This window comes from Psammomys obesus, unplaced genomic scaffold, assembly GCF_907164565.1.
Source record: "Psammomys obesus unplaced genomic scaffold, mPsaObe1.curated_primary_1811, whole genome shotgun sequence".
NCBI classification, from domain to species: domain Eukaryota; kingdom Metazoa; phylum Chordata; class Mammalia; order Rodentia; family Muridae; genus Psammomys; species Psammomys obesus.
The window spans coordinates 297,523-310,282 of NW_026590062.1; the positions used below are offsets into that span (position 1 = coordinate 297,523).

Genomic DNA, 12,760 nt, shown 5'->3' on the forward strand with positions numbered 1-12,760 from the left:
GGTGCACCCGAACTCCCACTGCCCTGTACCCAGAAAGTGACTGTGGCTCCCATGACCTGTTGGGCCTTTCCAGGTGATGCTTCCATGTGCAATTGGCACTGTGACCCACAGAGACTCTGGAGGCATTGCTGACTGAGGCAGGGATGCCAAGGACATCATGGAAGAGGGCACATGTTCATTCTAGGTGTTATATTCCAAACGTGGCTCCCTGCCCCCCACCCCAACAGTGCTACCTTTTGCATGTCCTGTGACCACAGGCTGCATTCAACACTAAGCACTCGGTGTCGCTCCCAAAGGTTTGTCAGACCTTCAAACGAGTCTCCTCTTGCTCACTGCCAGGTCTATGTGCTTACACTGCCAATGGAATTCAGCCAAATACTGACTCAGGACCTGCTGCTGGGTATTCACATGAACCACATTCACATCACTTTCTATAAACATATAATGAAAAGTTCTTGGGTTTTTTTTTTTTTTTTTTTTTTTTTTTTTTTTTTTTTTTTTTTTTTTTGAGCATCAGTGGCTAATAAATTTGATTCTGGAGCCAAGTTGTCTGGGCTTACATCCAGACCAAGACTCCACTGCCAGCATGACCTTGAGTATGGATACATTCTCCTTGGAGCCTCAGTTTTCTCTTGTGGAAGGTTAGGCTATATCCGTTTCTACCTCCATCCAATTACTGTTAGAAATAAGCAGTCAGTAGCAATCCCAGCCCCAAACAGTGCCTATACCTAAAGCGGTGAGTGAGCTGTGTGAGTGAGCTCTGTTCTGTGATCCAGAGGCTGCCTCGTAAACCTGTAGACATCTGAGACCCTGCTGTATTTCCATAGAGCAACATATGATATCAAATGAGGCGCAGGGATGACAATGTATGGAAACAAGCCGGTGTCAGTGAGCTACCCTGCTGTCCACAACTCCTGAAGTGTGAGGCGTGTCAGGCTCCATCTCAGCAGGCATGCTCTATGTTGAGTGGCTGTGGAGAGCTGGCCTCAGTGCCAGCTGCTGGAGCCTTGCTCGGAACCACCGAGACACATTTTCTTTTTCCTTTTTGGTTTTTTCGAGACGGGGTTTCTCTGTGTAGCTCTGGCTGTCCTGGGGCTGGCTCTGTGGACCAGACTGGCCTCGAACGCGTGATTCTCCTGCCTCCGCCTCCTTCAGCAAAGCCTACCAGCGTGTGCCGCCACAGCTGGCCACATTTTCTGTGAAAGGAAGAAAAAGTTTAGTCAGAGAAGAAGCAGTGTGACTTTCATTCTTGCTGCTTCCATCAAAAAGTAGAATGTCTCTAAGTGATACGGGACATGTTGGCCTTCGGGAAAGACAGTGTAGAGGAGAAAGCTTGAAGTAGGAGCCAAAGCCTCAACCCTGAACACACAGGCACAAACATATATACATACATCACATACACATACATGCATGCACATGTACACATGTAGACACATCACACATTACTCATGTCCTTATACACCGAGAAGACATACCACATACATACACATATGTGCACATAGACATGTCATACATCCTTCTTACATACATGCACATTCACACAGAAAGGAGACTCATGAACACAGGAACACATGTGTACGCAAACACAAATACACGCACATGAACACATGTGCATACCCATGTACAAACAGATACATATGCAGACACACGGGCATGTGGACACATAAACATGCATGCACACACAGCAGATACACGTATGCACAAATACTCACATATGGAATCAAGAGCTACAAAGTCCCAGAGACTTTGTCTTTCGATGTGAAAGGCCCACCACAAAGTAAGCTCCTAATAAATGCTCCATCATTTATTTGTTCGGTAAATATTTGCTAAGCCCCAGCTATGTGTCAGAAATCGTTTCAGGAGCTCACATCCTGTGGTCCAGGTTCACAACCCATGCTCTTGTGACATCTGTCGTCTCTCCTTCACTGATGGAGAAGCAGGTGTTTGTTGTTGTTTTTCTTCGGGCTGAGCGTGCACCTGAGCTCTGAGGACTTGGGAAACCTGGTCAAGATTGGCTTCTCCTGTATTTGTTTGTCCTTATGCTGCAACAATGCTCACTCTCCAGCCTACTCTACTCTCCTTATCTCTCCGTCCCAGAGGACGGCGACCAATCAGATTAGGTTTGGCCAGGCGCGGTGGGCAGGCAAAGCAAGGTGGTTCTGACTCACTCCTGTGCTCACAAAGGCACCTCACCGCACCCCGGCGGCGTGCGCCCACAGCACAGTCCTGACAGGCTTTCCCTACGGCTCCGTGCCCACGGGGGTCAAGTGTGGGGTTCATCCCCGAAGATAAGCCCGGGCGTGGAAGTCGGAGGCTGTGCGCGGTGCCGCGCCCTGGACCTCCCTCCACGCGGGCCTATCCTGGCCAGGGGTGGCGCGCGGGATCGGTTTGGGGCGGCGGGCGGGGCGGCGGGCGCCGCGTGCATGCTGATGAGCGCAGGCCGCGTCACTGCGCACCGGCGCCGTGGTTTCGGGGCGCGCAGGAGCCGGGCGCGCAGGAACGGGGCGCGCAGGAGCGGGGCGCAGCAGCCAAGGCCTCGCGCCGCCTCCTGGCTCAGGAAGCTCCTGGCGGGCGGGCCCCGCTGACTATGCGGGCGGCGCCCTGTGCCCCCAGCCCCGAGCGGTTTCTGCGCGCTGAAGAAGGGCGGCTCGCGCGGCGGTGCTGAAGGAACAGCTCCCGCCCTTGCCCGGCCCATGATCCCCACCGCGGCCGGTCGCTCCCAGGCTCCTGAGGCCCCGGGGCCCCGGGGATGCCCCGCGGGTGAGGCGGCGCCGTCCGAGCCGCGCTCATGGCGGTGGCCAGGAAGATCAAAACTTTGCTGACGGTCAACATCCTGGTGTTCGTGGGCATCATCCTCTTCTCGGTGTACTGCCGCCTGCAGGACCGTTCTGAGGCACTGGTGCAGGTCGTGCGAGGCGCCGACCGCCGGATGCGTAATCGGCTCTCCAAGGCGAGTGCTCTGGCCGACCGCGAGGCCATCCTGCAGCGCCTGGACCATCTGGAGGAGGTGGTCTACAACCAGCTGAATGGTGAGCCGCGGGATGGAGGGGAGGAAGAGTCCCGTGTCGGCACATTACTGTGTTCGGGGGCGGCTGCCCACACCCACCCCACAGTATCTTCCAGGGTCCTGGGTGGAAGCTACTTTGGGTCCTGCAGAGGGGATACAGGACCTAATGGGAATGCTGGCAGGCCTTCATTGGCAGACGACGGTGGAAGGGTGACCGCACCATCCACTCGTCCTGTGAACTCTTGGGAACTGTCTCCTGCCTCCCCCACAGTACCTCCAAACTTCCTACCCAAGAGAACTCGAACTTCTCAAGGAAGACTCTCAGGAGCTGCCAAGAGGGCAGTGAGGGGACTTAGGCAGTGCCTAGATCCACAGGGGAGGTCCAGACAGTGCCTAGGTTCACAGCCAGGGACCAGGGGCACCTTCCAGAGTGAGGGTGGAGGCGACACGCCTAGGTCCACAGCAAGGACCCACGGAATCTTTCCGAGCTGTGGACTTAGACCAGACTCACTCCTCTCTCCCTGGAGATACAGAAGGACGGGGTGACTGCCGCCCCCTCTAAGGTGACTGCTCCCGTCTTCCTCACTGCAGAGGGTGTCCTGTCCAGTAAAGTTGTGACCTCTGACCCAGATAGCTCGGGGCTCCTGCAGAAAGTTCCGTTGCGGGAGAAGGGTGGTGCTGTGTGGACAGATGGACTCAAGTGTGTAGCGGGGATGGGTAGGAGCCAAGCGCTCCCATGGGCTGAGGTCACAGTGCCTGGGAACCCCTGAGGCATGAAAGTGTCAGCTTCTGGTGGCCTCTTTGCTTTTCTTTGAAGAAAGGGGCACTCAGCGTCTGGGTCACAGCAGGTCACAGTGGATGGTGGTAGCTTTGGGGAATAGAATATGTACATTTTTGGGTGCAGGATGGATGCATCCTCTCTGTCCCCAAGGACAGCTCTGTTGGGTTTCAGGAAGGAGACAGTTGGTGCATGCCTGCAGTACCAGCAGACTTCCTGTTCTGTGTGGCTCTCAGCAGAAGCAGCCCCAGCGTGCCCCTTTCTGCAAGTACCAGGCGTTGACTAGGTAGGGAGGGCATTTTCAGCAGGGCCTACGTCATGTGTTGCCTGCTTGCTGTGGCAGGGTCACCGGGGGTCTCCTGAGAGAACTGGGTTCCAGGCACACCTCTGAACACAGCCTAGAGGAACCAGGTGCCATAGGTGGATACAGGCAGCTCATGTATCCTCAGATAACAAACCCTAACTTCCTGAGGGCTTCCTCACCACCCACAGAGCTTCAGCAACCCGCAGCAGTCCTGACCAGCTCTGTGGCTTCACCGTCAGCCATTCAGCTGAAGGCACAGAGGAAAAAAGTTGAGTTGGAGCAGCGGCTTGGCCACGCTGCCAGTATGATTCATCTTCTGGAAGACACTGGGTCCCGTAATAGCACAGAGCTTTATTGAAGTGTATTTGCCAGGGTGTTATGGTCTGTTTTATGGGGTGAACCAGAGGATTATATAAAAACATTGGCACCATTTATGCTTGTGTAACATCATGCTGGCCAGCCGGCCTCATGAGCTGTTTCCTTCCCTAGTTCCCCAAGGACAAGAGGGGCCAGTATTTGGTGGAAGAAAAAGCTGGGACCCTAGATCAACTTTCCTGACACTGACACGAACAGAATGAAGTTCTTTCCTCTGTGCTCTCTTCCCCTTGCTCCTCTGCTCCCGCCAGCTTCTTCTGCTTCTCTTTTCCTATTCCCTCCCTTTCTTCACCTTTCGTTTCTTCCACCCCTCACTAAATCCCTTCCCTTTCCTTCCTGGCTCCTCCAGTTCCCCTTTTCTCCTCTTTCTCTTTGCTGAGACAGCCTTGCCTTCCTCTCTGATTCATATGCTCAGCAGAGTCTAAACTCAGTGTCGCTCAATAGTTGTCTTATGAGATAAACAAAGCATTGGTCTCTGGTTGGCTCCTACGGGAGAGCACAGGGTATTCCAGGGGGCCAACTCTTTAAGAGAAGTCGATATCCTTACCCTGCTCCAGGCTTGGCTCGGGCCTCTGATCGAAGGCATGGAGGAAAGCCATGGGAACTTCCTGGAGGAGGCAGGCTCTGCTTCTCACAGCTTGTTCAATTTTAGATCCTAGGGATGTGAACTTACTCCCCAAGGGTTTCTACCTGATAACTTATCTCACCTGCATTAAAACACTAAGCGGAAGCAATGACTTACATCTGCTGGGCCTGGACTCTTCCTCTGAACTCTCTCCTGGCTGAGATGAGAAAAGGAAGTCCTGGGGAACAAGGGCTATCTTTAGACCCAGGTGACACAGGATGGTGCTCTGGTTTGGGTGGTGTGCCATTCTCCTCATTCTCTTTGGCCCCATGATCTCATAGCATGTCTTATTGGCCCTGGCAGAGCACCCCAATGTGGTGCAGATTCACGCTCATAGGATTGGAGGAAACATTTTGTGGGAAAGGGTACATGGTCCCTCTTCTATGTGCTTGAGAATTGCTTCTGAATTCAGTGCTCAAGGTAAGAAAAAATGTTTATGGGAAAAACTCATCCTCTGAATACCTTAAACTGCACATAAAGCCCAGCGCCCATGGCTGTGTGAGTGGCTGGCCTAGGCTCTCAGGAGAAGTAAATTTGAAATCCTCCAAGCTTGGTGCGGCTTCCAGTCTGATGCTAGGAATTCAACCCTTTCCCTGGGTGATGGGGTGAGAGGGGATAATTGGGCCTTTGTATATACTTGGTTTACCCCTCTGAGTCTGTGTGAAGCCTCAGCAGAGTGAAGGCTCAGCCCTCTACTGCTGAAAGCTTTGTATGGTGGAGGGAACCATTTGGCCCAAGGTCTTCTGGGGGCCGGAGGTGGGTAGGCCTTACCCTGAATTCAGAGGTGGTCCCCTCTTCCCCTGTGTACCTGAGGAGGGAAAAGTCCTGAAAGGTGAACTAGGGCAGATGGTTGCTCTTGAAGAGTCATTGTTAAAATCAGAGCACATGTGCATGTTAGTTCTCTCTAATTTCCACTGCTCCTGGCCCATGTGCATTCATCATACTCTACAGCTGGCAACATTCAAAGCTGTGGTTGGTCTTATGGTTGGGACAGAAAAAGTAGAATCCAGAAAATAGAATGAGCTGCCAGGGTTGTATAGGAAGTTGGTGATGGCAGCTGTTTGAAGAACAAGCATTACCCGAATTTCTGACTTTATCACAAGTTCAAGTTAGAAACCAAACCAAACCAAACCAGGGGATCTTAGTGTGAGCCCCCAAGGCTGACCATAGGCGTCCTGGCACAGATGGCATCTCTCTACCTCATAAATACTTGTGTGCCCTCCTCTGGGATGCTGGCCTAGCTCTCCTGACCAAGTACTTGTTCCACCACTTCTACTGCCCACTACCCCTGTGCAAAGTCCTGTCCTTTGCTGCTTTAGAGTCAGTGTCTCTCTATTATGTAGCCCTGGCTATATCGTCTCTCTAGTGTGTAGACCAGGCTGGCCCCAAATGGATGACATCCACTCGCCCCTGCCTCCTGAGTACTGGGATCAAAGGAGGGTTGCCACCACAGTCAGCCTCTTTAGTCCTCTTTAAATACTTTTGTCTGCGGTTCCATCTCTACTGCCCAGCACCCAGGCAGGGTGGCACACCCATGGATATTTGAGTAAGTGGGCATTTCTCTGAGCTACACAATGCTTTTGATAGGATAAGTTTGATTTTTTGTTTGTTTGTTTGTTTGTTTTTGTTTTGTTTTGCTTTTGAAACAGTCTCTCTCTACATAGCACTGGACGTCTTGGAACTCTGCGTATACCAGGCTGGCCTCAAACTCACAGAGCTTGGCCTGCCCCTGCCTTGAGTTTTGGGATCAAAGGTGTGTGCTGTCACATGGCCGAGAACGAGTTTATTTTTTAGGCCATCACTGCCACGCTTGTTGGCAGAAGTGCTGAAAGAAAGGGGTTGTGGGAAACCACACCGTGCGGCAAAGGAAGCAGCCTGAGTGGAGGGGACGCAGGCCGTGTGGAGGGAGCCGCGCTGCAGAACAGCGCAGGATGAGCAGTGATCAAGCTGTGATCCTGGGTCACTCAGACCTTGTCTGCTTCCTGCTTAGAAGTGTGTCCCGAAGCCCAAGCTTCCCAGTGTGCGTGACTTGAGAAGTGGGCTTCAGCGTCCCTCATCTAGGGTTACGATGGACTTGCTGGAGGCCAGGTGGGAGAACTGAGGCAATTGTCATGAGTTCTGAGTTGCCTTCCATGGCAGCAAGACCAGGACTGTTGCTAAGCACCAGTCTCCCAGCCATCTTGTCTTGGTCACAATGAATTCCCACTTATGTAGGACTTTGGGAGCTGGAGCAGAGGCCAAAAGGAGGGATGAGGTGGGGGAGGAATGTCAAGCAATGGTGTGGCTTTCCCTTGTAACCTTTGGCTTCAGAGTAATGACGACTGAGCCTAAAGCAAGGTGCTGGAGTTAGGGAAGGCTTGATGCTATGGCTGCGGAATGTGGTAGCTTCCCACCTGCTGCTGTGACAGATGTGACAGGACATGCCTCAAATCTCTCTCCTACCAATGGGCATTTGTTCAGAGCGCAGCTATTTCCCTAGAACACAAACCCAGTACAGTGAGCTTATCTCTGGATGTCCACACAAGGGGTAGCCTTCTTTTATTCACTTCTGTTATTCAGGTGACCAAAGACAGGAGGCAGGGACAAGTGGATCTCGTGTGAGGCAGAAGAGGAGGGTGTGGGCCTGGGGATTGCTTCCTTCTCCAACGCAGGTCCAGCATACATCCCCTTGACCCTCTGGTAATACCAGAGTATGAGCTCCCAGAAAGGGGCCTTTGGAGCTTCTCTGCACACTGGAGAAACAGGAAGGATACCCTGCTTGCAGGGAATATGATGTGGCACAAGGATTCTTATTCTCCTGCAAGCTTTACTTCCTAAAGAGGCTCACTGATGGTTACAGGCGGCCTTCTCAGCCCAAACCCGTTCATTTTTACCCTTCTCAGAGCATATGGTCCTGCATGACCCACTCAAAGGGCAAGAGTGATGGCAGCTGGGAAAGTGGCTGCAATTTGTTGCATTGGCTGGCCTCTACCCACCCTTTCCCCTTTTACAGCATGACAAAAAACTGCAAAAAGTGACAGAACAGTGACTCTCCCACTGGAGTATGGCCCGGCTCCATCTGGGCAGGTTCAGAGTATATGATGGCTGCCATTCTGTCCCTGCTCACTGCCGTGTGCACAGCTCCTACAGCAGCTATGGTTATGGTTTCTTCAGCCGGAAGCATTTCGGCTCTACCTTGCCCCTCCCAGTGGTCTGCAGTCTCCTGGACACCCGTCTTCAGCAGAGACCCTGACTACACTTGACCACAGTAGTATGGGGACCCCTGAGCCTCCACAAGACAAGCAGCCATCAGACATGAAGCTGAAGCACACTGCCATGCCCTCTCCCTGGGAGCAGTGGGCCTAGTCTGACCAAATCTGGGGATGGGCAGGAGAGGCAAATTTGTCGAAAAGCACTCATAGGTGGTGGCCCGGGCCTCAGGGTATGCTGGCGTGGAGTGATTATGCTTACAATCTGGGTTATAATCATCATATTTCAGTCTGTTAGAGATGCACTACAGAATTGTAAAAGACGGTTTATCATTCATTGGTTGGAAACCAGATAAAAATAAGCCTCAATGAATTCCTTTACTGTATCTGCCTCCACGGGCATGCAGGGTAAGGGCGGAGGTGGTTACGAGCACTGGCTATTCTTCCAGAGGATCAGAGTTTAATGCTCAGTACTCAAATGGTGGCTCACAACTGTCTGTAACTCCAGTTCTAGGGCATCCAGAGGCACTGAAGGCAGGTGGTACCCAGACATATGTGCAGGCCAAACACCCATACACATTTAAAAGGAAACCCTCAAAAAAAATGCAAGTAGGTTCTAGGTCTCACAACCAGAACCAGCTCTTGTATCCTCCTTATTCTGTCTCAAAAAAAGCAAAGATGCCTTGAAAGGAAAAACAAGTATGGAAGGGGTAGGATGACCGAGGCTGGCAGAAAGCATTTGCCCACTTTCTCAGTGAGGTCTTTGACCTCTATGAAGATGAGTGTGACGTTCCATTAAAACTCTTTTAGGAGAGACTTGCTTTGCAAGTCATTCCAAGGGTTTTCCGGAGGGAGATGGCCTTGTGTTCTAGCAGAGGGCACAGTGGTCATCAGCACCTTCCCAAGCGCTCTGCTGCCTCTTCCTCTATGGAGCATCCCAGGATTGCTCAGTGGCTCTTGTTCTGCATCCCCCGATGACCAAGCCAGCAGATTCCTGTTCCATGGGATGCTCACCCTGTGAAGGGAGGGGCAGCCAATGGAGACGTGTGAGGGGAATATATGAGCACTCATCCTGGGACCCTTCCAAGGTGGGAGCCCTGTAAGCCCACCCTGTGCTGTCCGGGGCCTGGTGATGCCCGACACTGCACTGACAGGATCCATTCATTCAAAATACAGCTGGCTGATCCAGGTAGCAGCTCTTCACCTCTACGGCCAAACAAAGTGACCTCCCAGAAATATAGGGTGGTAAAGCGTTTCCAGCAGACATGATACTACAAAGGCAGTGAGTGACAGAGAAATTAGTAGGTGAAGGACTTGAGATGCCACTTGACATGGGTTGAACTATGTGCTCCAAAATTCACATCCCCCAAAGCTTAGGATATGGCCTTATATGGAGAGAGGGTCTTTGCAGATATTGAATATGAGATGATGCTGTCTGGGCTGAGACTAAATCTAATGACATCTGTCTCCATGAGAAGAGGAGAAAAGCGGCTGGAAAGATGGCTCAGCAGTTAAGAACACTTGCTGTTCTTTCAGAGGACTGGGGCTTGGTTCCCAGTGCCACATCAGGTGGCTCACAGTCGTCACCATTCCAGCTCCGGGGGATCTGATCCCTCATCAGGCCTCTGTGGGCCTGCATGCACATGTGCACATGCAAAGATAAAAATAAATCTTTGAAAAAAGAGAGAAGACACAAGACCTGGCTTATAAGGTCAGAGGCAGAGACAGAGCAGTGTAGCCACAAGCCAAGGGATTCCGGGATCTGCCAGGAGTGGAGAAAGGCCTTCCTTAAAACTCCCACAGGGACAGGACTCTATTTGTTATGCTTAAATCTCAGACTTCTGTACTTCCAACTGGAGAGAAATCAAGAAATCTATCCATCAGGCCTCCAGGGGTGATGATGTGCGGTGTGGCTGAGGACTCTCACAGAAAGGGACAGCCAGGGGCCCTATCCAGGAAATGAACTGAGATGTAAATGAAGGGAGAGAGTGACCTGGGAGTATCCTGGGAAACAGTGGTTGTCAGTAGATGCAAAGGCCCCATTGCACTGGCTCTCACCCTTCCTAATGCTGCAGCTCTCTAATACAGTTCCTTATGTTGTGGTGATCCCCAACCATGCATTTATTTTTGTTGCTACTTCTAGACTATAATTTTGCCACTGTTATGAATAATAATGTAAACACTTTTGGAGATAGAGGTTTGCCAAAGGTGTCCTGACCCACAGGTTGAGAACCACTGCCCTATGGTGTCATGAGGGTCCCAGCGTGAATAGTGAGGTGTCTTCAGGGAGGCAGACAGAGCCCATCTTGGGTCTTCTCAGTGGCTTGTTAGGTCAGCAGGTATCGGCTGTTTTCCTTGGCTTCTGGGAGGTTCCTAGGGAGGGAGGTGACAATGGAAGTGCTCTGAGGGGTGCCTGAATTTTTTCTTAAATATTTTGTTTGGTGTGTGTTCATTCGTTCGTGTGTGTTTGTTCTCTGAACTTGGGTTCTCTGAAAGAGCAGAAAGTGCTCTTAACTATTGAGCCCTTTCTTCATCCCAGACAGCTGGACTTTAGCTAGGATTCTGCCTTTGCCTTGCTGACTGGTTTTGAAAGGCATCCATGATTTCTCTTGGATGTTTCAGACCAGATGAGTGTGACCTGGCCAGTGATGCTTTTGTTGATTAGCAGAGGGAAAAGAGCGAGGTTCCCAGGCAACCCAAGAGCTGGACTGTCCCTCTGTTCATTCTGGACGGTGTTGATCTGGTCCACACTCCCTGTGACCCAGTCAGGGCTTCTAAATTCCGTGGTCCCGTCCCAGGTGTCCCATGTGTCCAGTTTATTGAATTATGGACTGTAAGTGTTGAATACTGTCCCTGCACCCACCATCTGCCAGAGGCAACCCCTTCACAGCTGCAAATCTAGCTATGTCCCCAGGGAAGCCCTGGCTGGCTGAGCTCCTCTGTTTTCATTAAGAGTGTGGCCATTGACCAGCTGGGTTCCTCTCCAGCTCTTTCCCTCCCTGTGAGCATCATCTGCCTCTCTGAGCTTCAATTTCTTCACTCGTGAAGTGGATCTGGGAGTCTTGTAGGGACTGAAGAAGTTAGTATAGGTGGGAGCCTTACCACATAAGGAAAGAATTCTGTGACATATGCACTCCTTATCTGTAAAGTCACAGTGTGGGGAATGCATCCTTGTCATGGTCTCCAGCTTCCCAGGCAGAACCAGCAACAGCCCTGTCTACCCTGTGCCAGTTTCCAAGCCTGGCTCCCTCCCTAGTGACCTCCAAGAGGCCATCCCTGTGTGTGTGTATATGACTGGTTGTCATTGCTGTATTTTTTCATTTCATTTTCTATTTACTAGTTGTTTTTTTTTTTTTTTTTTTTTGACAAATGATGCAGGTTGTCTTTCATTGGTAGCAATACATTACTTGTCTAAAAGGCATTGATCACGAAGTGAGGACCATAATTGGAGTTTGACTGAGATTTTGATTGTTTACTGCTCTAGAGGAAGTGGGACCTGGGAGAATGGAGCTGATAAATGAGGTGGACTGGTTTCATGCAGTGGCCAACTTTACTTAGGGCATCAGACAATTAATATTCTGAGGGTTAAGAGGAATCACATGAGTAAAGTATACAGACACGAGGGCAAACCACATGTGGCAGGCAAAGCCCCGAGGGACTAAAACGTGTTTTTTTTTCCCCCAACGAGGAATATAGATGAATAACAATAGCCAGTTGTGATGAAGTAAACCCACTCCTCTCTGCCACACCTGGGAGGGACCTGAAAGCGTAATCCAAGAACAATTAAGTGGTTTTGAGGATGCTGTGCATTTGGTTGGTGCTTTGGGCAGATGCACGGGACATAGGACACTGTGCTCTTCAGCATGTGATAACGGAGCCCATGAGATCACTGGTGCTGGCCACGGAGGGCCTGAGGGCATCCATGAATGCAGTGTGGTGTGGTGAGGGCACCTGTTAGCCTACTGACGCCTCTCAGTGTTACCCCCAAGCCAGCTCATCCTTGGGAAAGATGATGGCAAGGGCCACTCACTCTGCCCGTGTGCCAGTGCTTAGGAGAAGGCAGGGCTGAGGGAACAAGGCGGGCTGGGCTCATGGTGGAGACTGGCCCAGCACGCATGGCTTTCAGATGGAACACTATGAAATTGTCAAGTCTGTATGACTAGCCGAGCCCGTTTTTTTTTTTTTTTATGTAAACCCAGTAAATTTTCATTCAGATTTCTATACAGTCAATCAGAGTAAATTCCAAGAAGACACACATGATGTGTTTTGTTCAAAATATACAAACTTGGTTGTAATGTGGGTTGTGAGTATCTTCTTAAAGACACATGCAGCAGGTCAACCAGTATCTGTTCTGTTGCTTTCTCTCTTCTGTCGTGCCTCTGAGTGGCCCGGATGAGTTCCACATTGAAGTGGTATACCTAGTCTCATTTATCTTTTAATAACACTCATTGTCCAATGTGCTCCTGGCCATGCTCAAGGTGCG

General features: G+C 51.1%; 1 protein-coding gene across 1 annotated transcript in view; it reads left to right on the top strand.

Moving 5' to 3' along the window:
• Nucleotides 1-2,500: 2,500 nt before the first annotated feature.
• Nucleotides 2,501-12,760, top strand: part of Galnt9 (polypeptide N-acetylgalactosaminyltransferase 9) — a 71,019-nt gene continuing 60,759 nt past the window's right edge. Inside the window, exon 1 of the mRNA XM_055606462.1 lies at nt 2,501-3,029. Within this exon, the coding sequence (XP_055462437.1) occupies nt 2,789-3,029 (241 nt within the window). The 5' untranslated portion in view covers nt 2,501-2,788. The remainder of the gene's footprint in view (nt 3,030-12,760) is intronic.